Source organism: Bolinopsis microptera, chromosome 3 (assembly GCF_026151205.1).
Source record: "Bolinopsis microptera isolate Bmic1 chromosome 3, MBARI_Bmic_1.0, whole genome shotgun sequence".
NCBI lineage: Eukaryota > Metazoa > Ctenophora > Tentaculata > Lobata > Bolinopsidae > Bolinopsis > Bolinopsis microptera.
In genome coordinates, this window is record NC_087074.1 from 18,791,764 (window position 1) to 18,807,062 (window position 15,299).

At 39.5% G+C, this 15,299-nt stretch overlaps 1 protein-coding gene across 2 annotated transcripts in view; it reads left to right on the forward strand.

Annotated features, from left to right (window-relative positions):
* Positions 1–15,299, forward strand: part of LOC134812739 (intersectin-1-like) — a 59,502-nt gene that overhangs the window by 13,140 nt on the left and 31,063 nt on the right. The window contains exons 1-7 of one of the 2 annotated variants that reach the window (XM_063820283.1): positions 656–2,347; positions 3,117–3,202; positions 3,466–3,583; positions 4,090–4,262; positions 4,442–4,505; positions 4,850–4,959; positions 5,982–6,062. In XM_063820283.1, the coding sequence (XP_063676353.1) occupies positions 772–2,347; positions 3,117–3,202; positions 3,466–3,583; positions 4,090–4,262; positions 4,442–4,505; positions 4,850–4,959; positions 5,982–6,062 (2,208 nt within the window). In that variant the 5' untranslated portion in view covers positions 656–771. Of the gene's footprint in view, positions 1–655; positions 2,348–3,116; positions 3,203–3,465; positions 3,584–4,089; positions 4,263–4,441; positions 4,506–4,849; positions 4,960–5,981; positions 6,063–15,299 lie in introns of those variants that run through there. The other variant, XM_063820282.1, reaches the window with a different exon arrangement.

The window sequence follows — 15,299 nt, forward strand, 5'->3', positions numbered from 1 at the left end:
ACATCTGGTTATTTTATTTTGTTCGCGTTTCATGGAACTCACGACCAATTGTTAATTTGTTATGGCTGTGGATTCTATGTTGCCTTGTTTCTTTTAGTATTGAGCAGATTCAGATATCTGATTCCTCAAAGTCATCCAAAGATTCTCAAACGTGACTTTTACTACTCAAGGCCTTTCATTCTACATTTTGATCGCATTAAGCATTTCAATTTAATTAAAACTATCATCTTTGTCTTGTCAAACTTATTTATAATTGTATTGAAACAATGTTGGTCGTATATCTAGGCAGTAGAATGATTCTCAGGGTTGACTGAGTTGTTTCCAATACCCTTAGTTTTACACACCTAACCTAATCTTTTCTGACTCCCTTTAAAACATTTCCTGGTCGATCTGTCCTTCTCATATCGAGAGATGATATCTGTAATATAATAGGTGTGAATATAATAACGACTAGTGCAATATGGTATTATAGTACAAGCCACTAACTCTGGCCCAGTGTTTTACCTCAGATAGTTAAGGTATCCTAATCTGCAGGCCTCACCAGGAAAATGATCTGGCATAATATTCAGAGGAATCACAGAGGTGTATGTGTATATTCATACGGTATAATTGTTAATGAGATTTAGAGTACCCGATTTCTTAGATCATCATCTTTTCTTTCGCGACGCAGTTTTTATTTGTCACGTTTTTTTACTCGTAACCTTATGTTACTCGTAATGTGCGAGTCTTGAGTATTTATTGATCGTTCAATTCACCCACAATCCTCCCTACATGAGAAATAGAAGGAATCCTACACTTGATGAAATCAAGAAATCTGACTCAATAAACATGACTGCTTCAAACACAGAAGAAATCAACCGGAGGAAGTCTGCCGCTTGCGACTCTGGACTTCCTGCTTCCTGTATGAAGTTAACAGAATTGCTTGTTGGAGTAAAGGATAGTGATGCACTGAGCTCGCTGATCTGTGCAATGGGTCACGTGCTCCTAGAAGTCTACTCGGAGGTCAAGTCCGTGAATCACAAGAAAAGTAACAGAGACTCAGTGGTCAATAAGTTGCTGTATGAACGCCGTATTAGCAATGAACAATCTGAATCCAAGATACCAGAAGAACCCATTCCACCCAATAGTCCTAAGATTACTACAACTAAAGATCGTATGCGTGCACTTATAAAGCGGCCAGTTTCACGAACTCCACTTGACCGTGATTCTTCATTCGAATACCTCTCTGCAAGAGATTCTGTGACAAAAGACATCGTCATAAACCCACCAAAACCCGACGAACCAAGGTCGAGGTCAAAAGGGGCAAGAAGAGGGAGTATTGAGACAACTTTAGAGCACTTGGCAGACTGTAAATCAATCATAGATACTATACTGGATACTGATAAAAAGGATCCTACAAAAGAAGAGGGGATGTTCTCAGACTCAGATGTATTCTCAGACCGGGATATTAAACCACCTGCGGAGAAGCACCCTAAGAATACTCTACAAGTACCTAAAGATATTCTGTCCAGCGATTCAGAGACTCCTAAACCCCAGCAGTCTCTATCACGTCAGAGCTCTTTCAAGAGACAGAAATCCTTCCGGAAGAAGAAAACAAGATCGAGAAATCTCTCGTCCGCATCAGCTTCAGATATGGAGTCATCAACTGAATCAAAAGTACCCAGAAAACAACTCTCAATGAGGTCAAAAACCTCAACCTACCTAGATGTTACAAGTAAATCCAAACTCAATTTGCAAGTCAGGGATCGGAAAAGCTCCCTCGGGTTTTCCGATAATGGTGCCTCCTCAGACGAACGTGCAAGGTCGGTGTTCTCGTCTGATGGAGAGAGCTACGCGTCCGACAGCTCCAGGAAAAGTAGAATCAAGGACAGATTTACTATGAACCGAAACCGGATCCCCACCCATTTCTCAGATATAGAATCTGATGTTATTATAGAACCAGTCAAGCCGGTACTTGTCCCCGAGCCGGTTGTTGAGCATCCTAAAACAGCCGAACGAAGTATCAAAATAGTTAGATCGGGTACACAATGCTACGTCGCTCCCAACAATCCCCCTGTCACCCCAACTCGGAGTGGTGGTAAATCCAACAAACGAACTCCAAAAGTCCCCAAAAGACACCACAATCGTATCCTGGACACCACCTCGCTTAGTGTGCCTGTCAGTAAACAGACCTCCGCCCAAAAGAGGCTCTCAACACCGCCCGACGGTGAGAAGTTGAAACCTGGCGGGTTGAAGAGGTACTCAGAAAACAAGAATAAGAACTTGGATAACAGTCGTAATCCGCAGCAGAGGATGCTGACTTCTGCGCTGAAGAGTGTTCTTGCTTTCGCTCAAATCACCAATGACAGTAAGTTTTAAATCCTTAGTTAAAGGTTATATTTCTTCTCGGTAAATTTAGGTCGTAAATAAATGTGTATAGTAATTGGTTAGTCTATGTGTATAGTTAATCTATGTGTATTGTGTAAGTATATTAATTATTATGTGTAAATGTAATTTAAATATACGGAATGTATCGTATATTTAGCACGGAATGTATTTTGTATTTGCAGTTCGCAGTTGTGGGCTTCTGAGGACAGCTACAGGATAAAGAGCAATTAGTGCTGTCCCAATTAGTGCTGTCTACTTAGTGCTGTTCCAATTAGCGTGCAGAACTGCAGAAGTGCAGAAGTGAACTGTCTGCTTGCATGCGGTCTGCGTCTAACCAATTAGTAGTGTTTCTATTGTGATGAGAAATACATGTCACAAAGTTAATTGTTTTCTTGTAAACTTTTATGTAATCATTTGAGTCCAAACACTATAGATCTCACTGTTTCCCACCACATCCCACTTGGTGAGGAATACACAAAATCACGTACAGGCTACTTAAGTTTTAGATTTACATAAAACTTGGACAGACATAAAAGTATAAAACTTGGACAGACATAAAACTTGGATACACATAAATGATAAAAGTATAAAACTTGGATAGAAATGTTTATATATCCCTCACAATTCTAACTGTCGAATTTAAAAAATCTAGTTATCCGATCTCTCTCGAAACATGCTCTCCAGAAAATTGCTAAATTTGGCTTAAATTCTTCTAAATATTTCATTTCTCACTTATAACCTATTTTCAGAGATCTTGTTCGAAGTGGAGACTCTGGTTGATTACATTGGAGCTACGGTAGATGAATTATCATTCTCCAAAGGAATCAGAATATCGGTAAATATTTATAGAAATATATATAATATTGAATGTTTTCATTACATTAGCATTGTATTAGCATTGTTTTGTAATTCTATTCGCCGATATTTATGAGAAATTTGAGTGCCGATTGCGATAAATTTAGATTTTTCTTCGCGGAAGAGCATATTATTCTTTACATTGGTCATCACAATGCGCAGTGTTCAATCGCACTTTGCAAACTTTGAACATCTATCGAATAATTAAATTATTAATTAATTAATGTTTTAATTTTCGTTCAGGTGTATGAAGTTAGAGGAAGTTATTATTACGGAGAACTAGCGGGAAGAACTGGCCTCGTTGCTCTCAATCACGTGGAAAAATGTGAATGGATATACGGGGACGTTAACATTGACAAAGGTTTGACAACAAAAGGTCTCAAATGTGATTAGGATCAACGATAATGCGATCAGTTCACAGTTTGTACAGTGGCAAATGGTCATTTTCAGTTACTTATTATGGAGCGCGCGGATAAGAAATTTGCAGTAAAAGTTGACGGCTTTGCAATTGCTCGCATTTGCACATACTGATATTCGCTCGGCGCCAAATTTATTTGCCAACAACAACAACATACCGATGAGTAGAGTGAATGACCGGAAATTGCAGTTCGATACGCGAATAAGCTTGTTTATAATGTACACCAGACATACACTTATTAGTATTAAATCATTGAAATTCAAACAATGATTCAGACTTAAGTAATACACTTAAGGCATGTCACCACAGGGTACGGAATCTTTGAAAGGTCCGGTCTAAAAAATGTTTTGGCCCATATTCAAAATCTTGTTAATTCTATTAACTTCCCAGCTTAATGAAGTTCATGAAAGTATTCATCTAAAATTATTTCTAAAACGAAGGTATTTCAGAAGTTATAGCAATGTACGATTACCACTCCGACGTCGAAGGAGACTTGAGTTTTTCAGCTGGCGATGTTGTCAAAGTCACTGAAGAGCTTGGAGAGTGGTTCCGTGGGAACATCGGCGAGAAAACGGGAATCTTCCCTGGGAACTACATTCAGATTCTAGACGAGGAGATTAAGGTACAGTTCCTGCTTAAAGATTTTGAAAATATAATTTGTGCTGGAATAAGGCCGCGAATTTGAGATCTCTTGACATGATCCAGGGTCTAAAGTCTAGTTTATGTTAATAAAATATCTCCAAAAGTAGTTTGATTCAGTACACATTCCTTATACTGTGCTAGTTACAATAATATTTTCAGGAAGTCAGTGGTTCAGCGCCTCCCCCAAGCTCAGCACTTCCTACTGTAGACCCCAAACCTCTTTGTAAGTAGACCTTGTCTGTTCGTTCAATACCTGACTAATGTACTGATTACCTGTTAACAGCTATTAGCCTATTAACATGACGCCACACCCGTACTGACGAAACATATTATCTAGTGCATGGTTCTATTATACAGATATAGCCTGACATCATAATATAATATGTATCATCATAACATCCTCTTCTTCTCAATCATTTTTGCTCCGTTTACATAATGTAAATTCGCACTTTTTATCATTTGCGTTTACTTTTTTACAAATCACTCGTTTCCTCATACAACAGCTTGGGCCTGGAACACAGCACAGCTATAATCATCAACTGCTGTTAACAAACCAAACCCCTCTAGGCACGGGTGTAATGGTAGCAGGATACGTAACCGAGGACGTAGAACTGGACCAGGGCGAGTTGGTCTCCATCCTAGCTCAACCGGACCTGCTCAACGTTTATATCGAGGACGTGAGTTTTACCTGCGCTTCAGGCCCCCACTTCTGGATTGGGTTTCTAGAGGAGCTAATTAATTAGTAATTGTTTTCAGTGAGCTGCCTGCTTTACAACTACTATATAGTGTTGAGGCCTATCTACTCGGCTGGTACTTGAGTATTTGTATTTGATAACCGGCCAGTTATCCTGTTTTTTCGTCCTCGTACTTTTAAATACGTTAAAAATGTCATCTTTACTTTTACTAAGGCTTTTTAAATTACTTATTTGACAGAATTAACGTCAAATATGTTGTCCCGTTGGTTTGTTCTGCTTGTTGCCAGCTTCAAAACAACCATTATTATTCACTTCCTAGTGAAGAACACAGCATATTACACATAGTTTGCATATCCGGAACAGTATTTACCATACTGTAAAGCAGGATATTATAATCGTGTATAATATTGTGGTTTGTGGGGCAGTATTAGTCACTAGTCACTAGTTACTAGTTGTAGATACTAGTTGTTTGACTCCTCATTATGTGTGCAGTGTTAGTAGCTTGGAGCCATGATCCGTCCTCGAGACAGACTGAGCAAGATTAGACAGAGACCAAAGTCAATGTCCATGATTGAACACGATTTGTCTTTTTACCCGCCCGTTTTCCCGCTAAAAACTTCAAGTGTACGTTATGTTTAAGATCCTCGACGACTTTCAATGTTAATTTTACGTTTTTAAGGCTGTGATAATTCGAATTATTATAATAATGATAATAGTTGGTTCAAAAAAACTTAATCTTGTTCTACTCTCAAAACAGAATAATTGACAGGTTTTGGATAGGAAGGGTGTTTTTTCCACTGGAAAACGTTTTGCCATTATCGAATAATGGCTAATAAGTTGTCGTGTTTAAATATTATGGACTGATTTATGACGAAAGGTTTCTCGGAAAAAAACCAAACCTTAACATACCGTCATTTTGGGTAAAGTTTTTAAAGGATTTTAAAGGTTTTTTTTTGGGTTGCAACCCCCTTTTAATAAACCAACTAACCACATGCTCCCCTCAGAGTGGCGGGCGAAGAACCTGGATCAAGACAGAGTTGTTAAGGATCAACCAGGATCTCGAGGCTCCTTCTAATGGTCCTATTGTGAGTTAACATACTACTATGAGACTCTGGATGGGAGGGGGCGACATTCTTTAATTATATGCTTTGGGGGGGGGGGGGGGGGGGGTCTCTGAATATTTTCAGCCGCGTTGCGAAACCTCCTTATCAAATTTAGTATAGCGATCAGTCAAATTTATATATAAATTTACGTACGTACTTATAAATGCTAATACGCAGAAATATCCGTTAAAAGAGAAGGCTTTTGCTGATTCACTCGCCAGCGCGCTGTCACGTGACGATACACTGATGAATTATCACGAGACTAATGACAAATTATTAAACAACAACTTTTGTTGGTTTGCGAATCTGTACATAATCCGTGAAATTTATGTGAAACCTTGTCCGGTTTCTCTCTCTCCCGGATCTCGCTAATCTGTTCTGCGTGATAAACTGTAGCATTACATATTTAGTGGACGTTGTGAGATATAATGGTATCTCTGGTGCTGTAGCGGACTGTGTGTAAGTCTGATTATTCACATTATAGATATGTTCTTGTTACGACATTCACAAGCAATATCATGATTAATCAAAGAATGGGCTGCCCAGCCTTTTAATGAACCCAACTTTTCATTTGCATTTGTTCACGATTCGGCCTATCTTCAGATCGACCGCAGCGAATTTTTGGTTTCGGGCCTTGAAAACACAACAGGAGGTCACCTGTTGAGCGGGTATATCTGGTATCCCGCCTGAAACAGATTGACACACGTCACACATCTCCTAATTGTGTCAGCCTCAAGTGTTCACTGTTCATCATCAGGATTGACCGTGTAACCTGATCTATTCCACTAACTGTGATGGTTCAAACAACACGTTACCTGCCCCTCCTAGTGTCTTTAGTGCGTGTTGTCTACGTTTTCTGGTGTTCGTTGTAATAAGAGCGCTACTTTGTTGATCCGGGGAGTATTTGTCGTTTTGTTTGACGGCCAATTTTAAAATAATTATTAAACTGACTTTGTTGAAGGTTCGACGCATTTCTTGCCTGTTCTTGATTACTAAGGTGTGCATTGACCAGCAAGTAGGCTAGAAGCTGTCTGTTGTAACTCAAGCATTTGGGAACTGAGTGCTTTGTCCTGTAACTCAAGCATTTGGGAACTGTGTGCTTTGTCCTGTATCTTAAGCATTTGGGAACCGTGTGTTTTGTCCTGTAACTCAAGCATTTGGGAACTGTGTGCTTTGTCCTATAACTCAAGCATTTGGGAACTGTGTGCTTTGTCCTGTAACTCAAGCATTTGGGAACTGTGTGCTTTGTCCTGTAACTCAAGCATTTGGGAACTGTGTGCTTTGTCCTGTAACTCAAGCATTTGGGAACTGTGTGCTTTGTCCTGTAACTCAAGCATTTGGGAACTGTGTGCTTTGTCCTGTAACTCAAGCATTTGGGAACTGTGTGCTTTGTCCTGTAACTCAAGCATTTGGGAACTGTGTGCTTTGTCCTGTAACTCAAGCATTTGGGAACTGTGTGCAATACCCGCTGTTCTGTCTAGATCAGGGCACTTATGTGATTTTTCATAAATATTATCTTCAGTGTTTCTCATGTGCCATATAAATCTCCTTCTACGGACCCCAGCTGGGGCCGGGGGGGAGGTAGTACTTTGGCGATAAGGATAGTGTACCCTCCATCCCACTGCTCATTTTATTTATAATACTGAGACCCTCAATTGTCGCACAGTAATGTTTACTAACAAGTAAACCCCTAACAACAGCACTTTAACACGGAACTCTCCCTACCCCACCGCAGCAGCACCGACCTGTTAACCTGGAATAGTTGAACTTGTTAACCTGTTACTCGCGGCAGTATGCACCTCGCACCTCCGTCTCTTTACATAGTGCAGCAACTGTCTGTACCCTGCTGGCCGGATCAGGAATTCCAACTACGCACAGTGCATACCTGTAGCTGGTAACCTTGGGAATCTATCCTTGGTAACCGTGGGGACCTACCCTTACGACTGTCTGCCAAACTATTCTTCAATTCTACTTCCTACTTTAATACGTCGAGTGTTAAAATCACTTTATTTTGGCTTGTAGATTTTTAATTACTGCCAAAGAGCTTCCCGCCTTTTCCCGCCTTTTCTCACTTTTCCTCCTTTCTTCTGCTCCGACTGTTGATCGTTAAAACCTCTCCATTCTTAAAGTTTCAACATTCCCATCGGGAACTGTCAAAGGCTAAATAAATTGCATATCTTAGTTTGTATACCGTTTTCCCTGTCAACCTTACAATTAAAACGCGTTGTACGATATACGTAACATTTATTTAGTTCTTAGCAGCTTAGCTGTCGCACCGACAAGTTTCATAATTGAGTGACTTTTTTAACTTAAACTTTAACCTTCTATATTTTTACGTTAAATCCCGACCATATTCCAGAGGTCCTGTTTTTACCAGTTGTTCCTGGTACACCCTGGCATTTTACGGACACCATCTACAATATCCTTCTGAAAGTAGTGCATTCTTTCCTTAACTTTTCGACGAATATAAATTCCCGCGTTAAGATCGAATATCACTTCTCCTCAATTCATGCGACACAAGTTGGCAAATTGTACGCCAGGACCACTGCAGAGACCGACTGTTTAACACCAACTTCTCATAAACGAGCCCGCTTCTTCCACCACGTGTTATGACGTCACACCACGTGTTATGACGTCACACCACGTGACTGGGGTTCCTGGAAACAGCAGTACATTCCCCTATCTTTACAGGTCACAGGAAGGTGACTTCCACTCAGCTTCCAGGCTCGCAGTTAAAAGTTGTACCCTGGAATTATCGCTCGATTTCTGTTATAATAGTTAGCTCGCATTCGATGATATTATTATAATATCTGCTGACTTGTTTGTCTAGTTGTGCGTATTTAAATGCCTTGTTAGTTATACTTAGATTTGTATTTACTTACGCACTGTGAAACATCAAGTTCTTAATACTAAGGCAGGCTAGTCGATTGAAGCCACGTCAATGCAATACGATAAGTGAGACGAATGTTTGATTTTAGTAGCTCGAGTTCCTGGAACTAGAGCGTACTTTCATCGTTTGTTCGAGCCGAAAAAGTATAAACTCTGCCGATGACACTTTCCAGCATGCTCTTCGTGTTTACTGAGAATCACCATGACAGAAACCCAATTTAGTAGAATAATTTGCGTAATTTAAAAGTGTATTAAAGAATAATTTACTTTAAACGAGTTTGATTAGAATACAGAATAGTTTGCTTAATTTAAGTCTGTTTTACAAAGAATCAGTTTGTTAAAATAGTTTGCTTAATTTAAGTCTGTATTACGACAGAGTTTACTTTAACCGAGTCTGTTTTACTCACATTGCTCGTCTGCGTGTTTATGACACTTTTTTATAAATAATGGTTTGGTGACTGGTCGTTCGTCCCGAAATTCTTTTTTTTTAATAATTTAAATCCACTGTTGGTATTAATAAACTTTTAGTGCCACATAGTCTGCAGTTATATCAAATTTTCTGGAAAAAGCTATTTTCCAGATATATAATATCCATTTTTCTAGAAAGGCAGTTTTCCAGATATTTCAACCTTCTCCAGAATAGTTGGCAGGTATTTGGTCCATTCACGTTTATTAGTTTATATATGGACAACCTGTTGCAACGTGAAATCTGTCAACATCGGTGTAAAATCTCAGATATGACCTAATAGCCAGGCGGGAAAACGATGGTTTGCAAAATCGCTGATAACTAATTTAACAGTTGTACCAATTGATAGTTCTATAGTTGTATCAACATTGATGCAGATACACGCTGCTATATGTGGACAGCGTCGTGAATCTGGGACTGAATTTATCTTAATTGAACGTGTTAATTCTGATAAACAAACTTGGTATCAACTGGCAACGATTTGATGATTCGCAGTTAAAAATTGGCAAAGAACAATGAGCTTTCAATCCGATTATGACCAGGGCTATTTAATCTTGCTTTTCCTTGTAATTCGGAAGAGCTGGCCGATCTGGCGGCACATGCTGCACTTATATCAAAACATTTATACTTTGTAATAAATGATGAATGATCGCTGGCTACTGTTCTGGTATTTGGTTTCAGTCAATGCTTGCCACACAAGATTTACCCTCGCACTATTACCCGCCTACCTGCGTCGTATCTCTAAGCAGAACATTTTAAACCCGGCAATTATGATGACATAACTAGGATCGCAGAGCCAATTACACCCCACACGGTTTAATTACACTCGCCTCATTGTTGTAATTACAAACTTGTTAACAAGCAGTCGAGCAGTTTGTCTTGGTTAATGTTCATCCTTCTTCCTTTTTATCCCATCTCCCGCTCTATTTACCCGCTGCTTCAGCTGGTATCCCCCTACTTGCAGACATGTGTTATAATTGCTGCTCACGTTTCTTCTGACCCGGTCACGTGACTCACCCCGTGAATGGGATCTTCCTGACATAATCGATTGTTAACTATTATTGTTATTTTATTCTGCTTTTCTTACGTTAACCCTAAAGATGAATTCACCAGGCGGATGTAGCGAGTTACAACACAGTGTCAGTGCTCTTCTGTGCAAGAATCTGAGTGATGTAGCCCTAGCTCCTTTACTATCACCCACAACTTCATGTGATACTTTCTCCTCTCTTTTTAACGACTCTGAATACTCCGACACCACACTGGAGGAATACAATCCCAACTCAACCTGCCCTCCACTGTTTGCCCGGAACAATAACGGTTACCGCTCTCCTCCGCCGTTACCTCCCAGGTTCCCGGCTGCACAGGACAGCGGGTTCAACAGTTACGAGGAGGACCAAAAGGAGGATAACAGGGAGGTGAGACTGGTTACTTCATCAACTAGTCTCCCTGCAGTTAATAGTGAGCAGTCCCGTACCAGGAGTAATGAACCCTCTCGAAAATCATCATATTCGAATGGCTCTCATCATGAAGAACTTCGTAGACTCTCATCATCGACAGATCTAGAAGAGCTGGCAACGCTTGCTAAAATCACAGATCTAAAGGAGCTACGCAGATTGACTTCCTCAGCTAACCTAAGAGAAAAAGCTGATTCTGAGAAGAATATTGCTAAGATGGTTACTGTGCGCACCGCCTCTTCCACATCCTCATCCTCGGGAGAGTTCTGGTCCTCTGACTCCACCTCAGAGGGAGGAACCACCACTGTTAGGTTTCAGACTATGCACAGCTACCCTGGCGAGGAAAATAATTCTGACTTCAGACGACGCAGGAAGTGTTCCATTGATGTGAAATATAAGAGAAAACCTAAAGTTGCAAACGTTCTGTTCTCAGCTGCGAATGTAGCAGTGAAACTAAACTCTCCAGTTCCTGTTGAAACTAAGTTGGTTAAAAAGAAGAAAGATAAGCCCCCCAAGAAGGGCTCCAAACTGAGATCCGCTCTCGTGAACCCTCTGAATGTAGCAGTTAACGTTAACACTCCAGATAACGCTAACATCAACTTTGACGCTTTCCAGGACTATGCTAGAGATATTCACCCTGATCTACCCAGATCCCGTCAACAAACAATTGTTAAATCAGCACTCATCGCTCCTCTCAATGTAGCTGTTAATGTCAACACACCTGCTTACGTAAAATACCCCATCAATAAAGCTTCTATACCCAAAAAACGCCGTTCATCAGTTACCAGACCACTACCATTCGAGAGCAATCCTATGCATAACCCGGTGTACCAGAGATTAGAATCTGGCACCGGAAGCTCGACCAACGGTGAAGATCGGTCCCCACATAGCTCTGATTCCAGCACTCCCAAAGTAATGGCCAGAACATTGACCAGATCCTCAGTTGGATCAAAAAATGACGATCCGCTCAAGAAAAGGGTGTTTGGAAGAGAAGGTTCCGTTTTAACTCTCTCCGGTTGCTCGGAGTCCAGTTGTTCCAGTATTGATGACATCTCTGATACTGACGACCTTGACAATAAACAGACCATCAAGCCGATGGCAGCGTACGGGGTGCGGAAGTCCAAGTCAGGCACCCTAACCAGCATAAAGTCAGTGAAGAGTAACATGAGCGCAAGAGTTGGTAGTTTAAAGAAGAATAACAGGGATAGTAGAAGGCCGAGTATATGTGATGGCTTGATGGGGGTTATGGGAGTTGCTATCAAGGTCAACACGCCTGCAGATGCTAGAAAGGTATGCTCAATTTTACATTCTTCTTCAGACTATGATATAACCATAATTTTTAAAATTTAGATAGTGCTATGAAATTTTTGAAATACGTAATGAAGCTGATGGGATTATAATAATTGCCAAGAGAGGCAAAGCGTTGCTAAGCGTTGCTAAGCGTTTGGTTAGCCCAACCCCCAAAACCAGCTAAATGGTCTACGTGTTTTTTTGCCTGTCTAAATTTAATGACGACGTGCCATTATATTTGTGCGTCATCAACGTTCGTTGTGGATTGACTTAACTAGGCACTAGGTCATTTTGTTGCCGTGTCTGGGTCCTTATATGTCTAAAATCTTAGTAGTTTATCAAGAAAGGAAAATGAAACATGGTATTTACTACAAGGTGCACAGAGTGGTTACCATGGAAACTCGCGGACGTGAAGATAAATTAATCGATTAAAGTATTTTGTTAATAAATTTTCTATAATTCGCGCGGGTTGACGTATGTGGGATGAATATTATAAACAGGACGATATTTAAAAGTAACCAGGTTACTTAACTGACGCGGACTTATAATCATTTTTGAGAAACCAAACATTTCAAAAATTACCTAAATTTGGGTGTCCCAGTAAATCCCCTTTTAAATTACACCACTGTTTAGCCATTCAAGGTGGTCTTATATCGCACTGCTGGATTTAAATCACCGTATCCAATCGAATAAAGGTCGAGATGCAAATTTTCAAAATTAATATCATTTGAACTGCACTGTGAACTTTGCGGTTACAGCTCTGTGAAAAGCAGCCTTTGTGATTCGTCAATACCCAGCTGTTATTGAACACGCCAGCTCTTTAGTTTTGATATTCTGGCTTTAATTTTAAATAATTCTGGTGCATTTGACAAATGATTTATTACATGCTGAGTCAAAAAGAGCGTTCTAATTTGTTAAATGATGAGGGAGCAAATGAAGAAATATGAGTTGCTATTAGTTCATAAACGTTATACATTTCGTTTGTGCTTCTAATGTGATCCTGAATCATAATTTGGTCGATTTTTGGCTAGTTTCCCAAAAATTTGCAATTTCGTCTCTATTGGGTTCTTTAAAGAAGACGAAATGTAGTATAATATGCAAAATGGATTAATTATTCATTGGTCTCAGAAATAAAGGCTATTTAAAAACACGACACTATTTTAGACTCACCACACCCTGTATATCAAATAATTTAAGGATATTAATATTATATCATTGTAGTACGGGTTACGTAACATTGAAACATTGACTTTTCACCGTACAAAGCTTATTTATCTCGAGATCGCAACAATGCATGAATGAGTAATTTAGTGATCACATAACATTAAATTGTTGTCATTTCCTCCCTTGTCATTTACAACCTGCGCGCATCCATTCTGTCTACTTCCCCGAATCGTAATTTATGATATTATGCCAAATATCGATCGGGCGCCGAGCGGTTAATTACAAAACTGTCAATATATTATCAGCCACTTCTGGTCGGATCTGTAGCCGCCCACGATAAGATCCAATGGTCCCAATGGTGGCATGAAAATGGGAACTTGACAAGTGTCAATACGCGATGTGTCAAGAAACGCAATCAGGTGCTCAATAAAGCTGATTAAATTACCAGTTAGATTTCGCGTTCTCTCATAAACGTTTATAGCTTAGCTAGGCGCGGCCCGCGATGGCTCTTTTTTGAGGAGAAGATAAATTTTAATAAAGCCAAAGTATTTGGTTTATCCCTAAGATTTGAATGATAGATTGATTGAATGATCTTTGGAACACAGCAGGGATCTAGGACTTAGGAGCTGGGGTGTTTCCTGGTATTAGGACCGGGGATGACGTACCCCCTGGTGTTAAAGTAGACAAATTGGAGAGAATAGTATTATTATCTGCTAGATCTGTAAAAAACTTTCAAATAATTAGTGCCGTGTACATTGTTGACGTAGTTGATAATCACAATGCTGGCAAGCATTACCGTTGCCCTTATATTCACAACACTATTTACCCCCTATACTATTATATCCCCTTTATTGTTTTCCAGGCATTAAGACTCATCGAAAGTAGTTCAGCAGGTATATTTAAGTTCAAAACATTCTAATTTAATGTTAAAGATGACAGGAATAAGAAATAGTTATGTGGAGGTTTTTAAGAAATTTGCGCAAAATACGCGCCAGCATGTTATACGAAATTAGGTAAAAACCCCAAAATCGCCATATTCAGGTGCCTTAAAAACCATGATCAAATTGAGTTAGAGATCTGAAACTTTCCAGGGCGTCTAGACCTTGTCCAAATCGACTGTAAAAAAAATTTCATGTTTCAGGAGTATCGGGAAGTGGGTTTTCTGGAACCCCTGTTTTACAACAGATTGTCGTGAAGTATATATATATATATATATTATGATTGGCTACTGGGACACGTCATACACACGGTTGGATTGTTAATTCGGTTGAAGTACCTTTACATCCATTATCACCATAATCTGAACATGATTTATTAAAAATTTGCAATATTGAAAACGAAAAATCTGAATAAACTGAAAATTTTGAAACTGAAAACTGCACTCAAATGATAGAAGGCAAAAATTTACTCATAACTGGCATGGTAAAAACTACAAATGAACAGCAGATTTATAAATCTGCTGATAAAAATTAGATAAAAGACATGGTAACTGATAAGAGTTTGAAGTTACACGTAAGCAGATAAATTGTCTAAAATTTCTGTCGCAAATCAAGTTTATAGTGCATCATGAATTTAGGCCTATTCGATCAAAGTTATATTAGGAGATATTAGGAAAATAGTTCGGTCGGCCGGAAGGGAGTCCAGACTGAGTGTGGTGTGGAGGCAGGATCACCGAGAGACTCGAGATGCTTGTGAGAGTAGTGTACTCATCTAACCGCCATCCAGTAGGTGCCACCGGTAGAAATACATATATTATGATTGGCTACTGGGACACGTCATACACACGGTTGGATTGTTAATTCGGTTGAAGTACCTTTACATCCATTATCACCATAATCTGAACATGATTTATTAAAAATTTGCAATATTGAAAACGAAAAATCTGAATAAACTGAAAATTTTGAAACTGAAAACTGCACTCAAATGATAGAAGGCAAAAATTTACTCATAACTGGC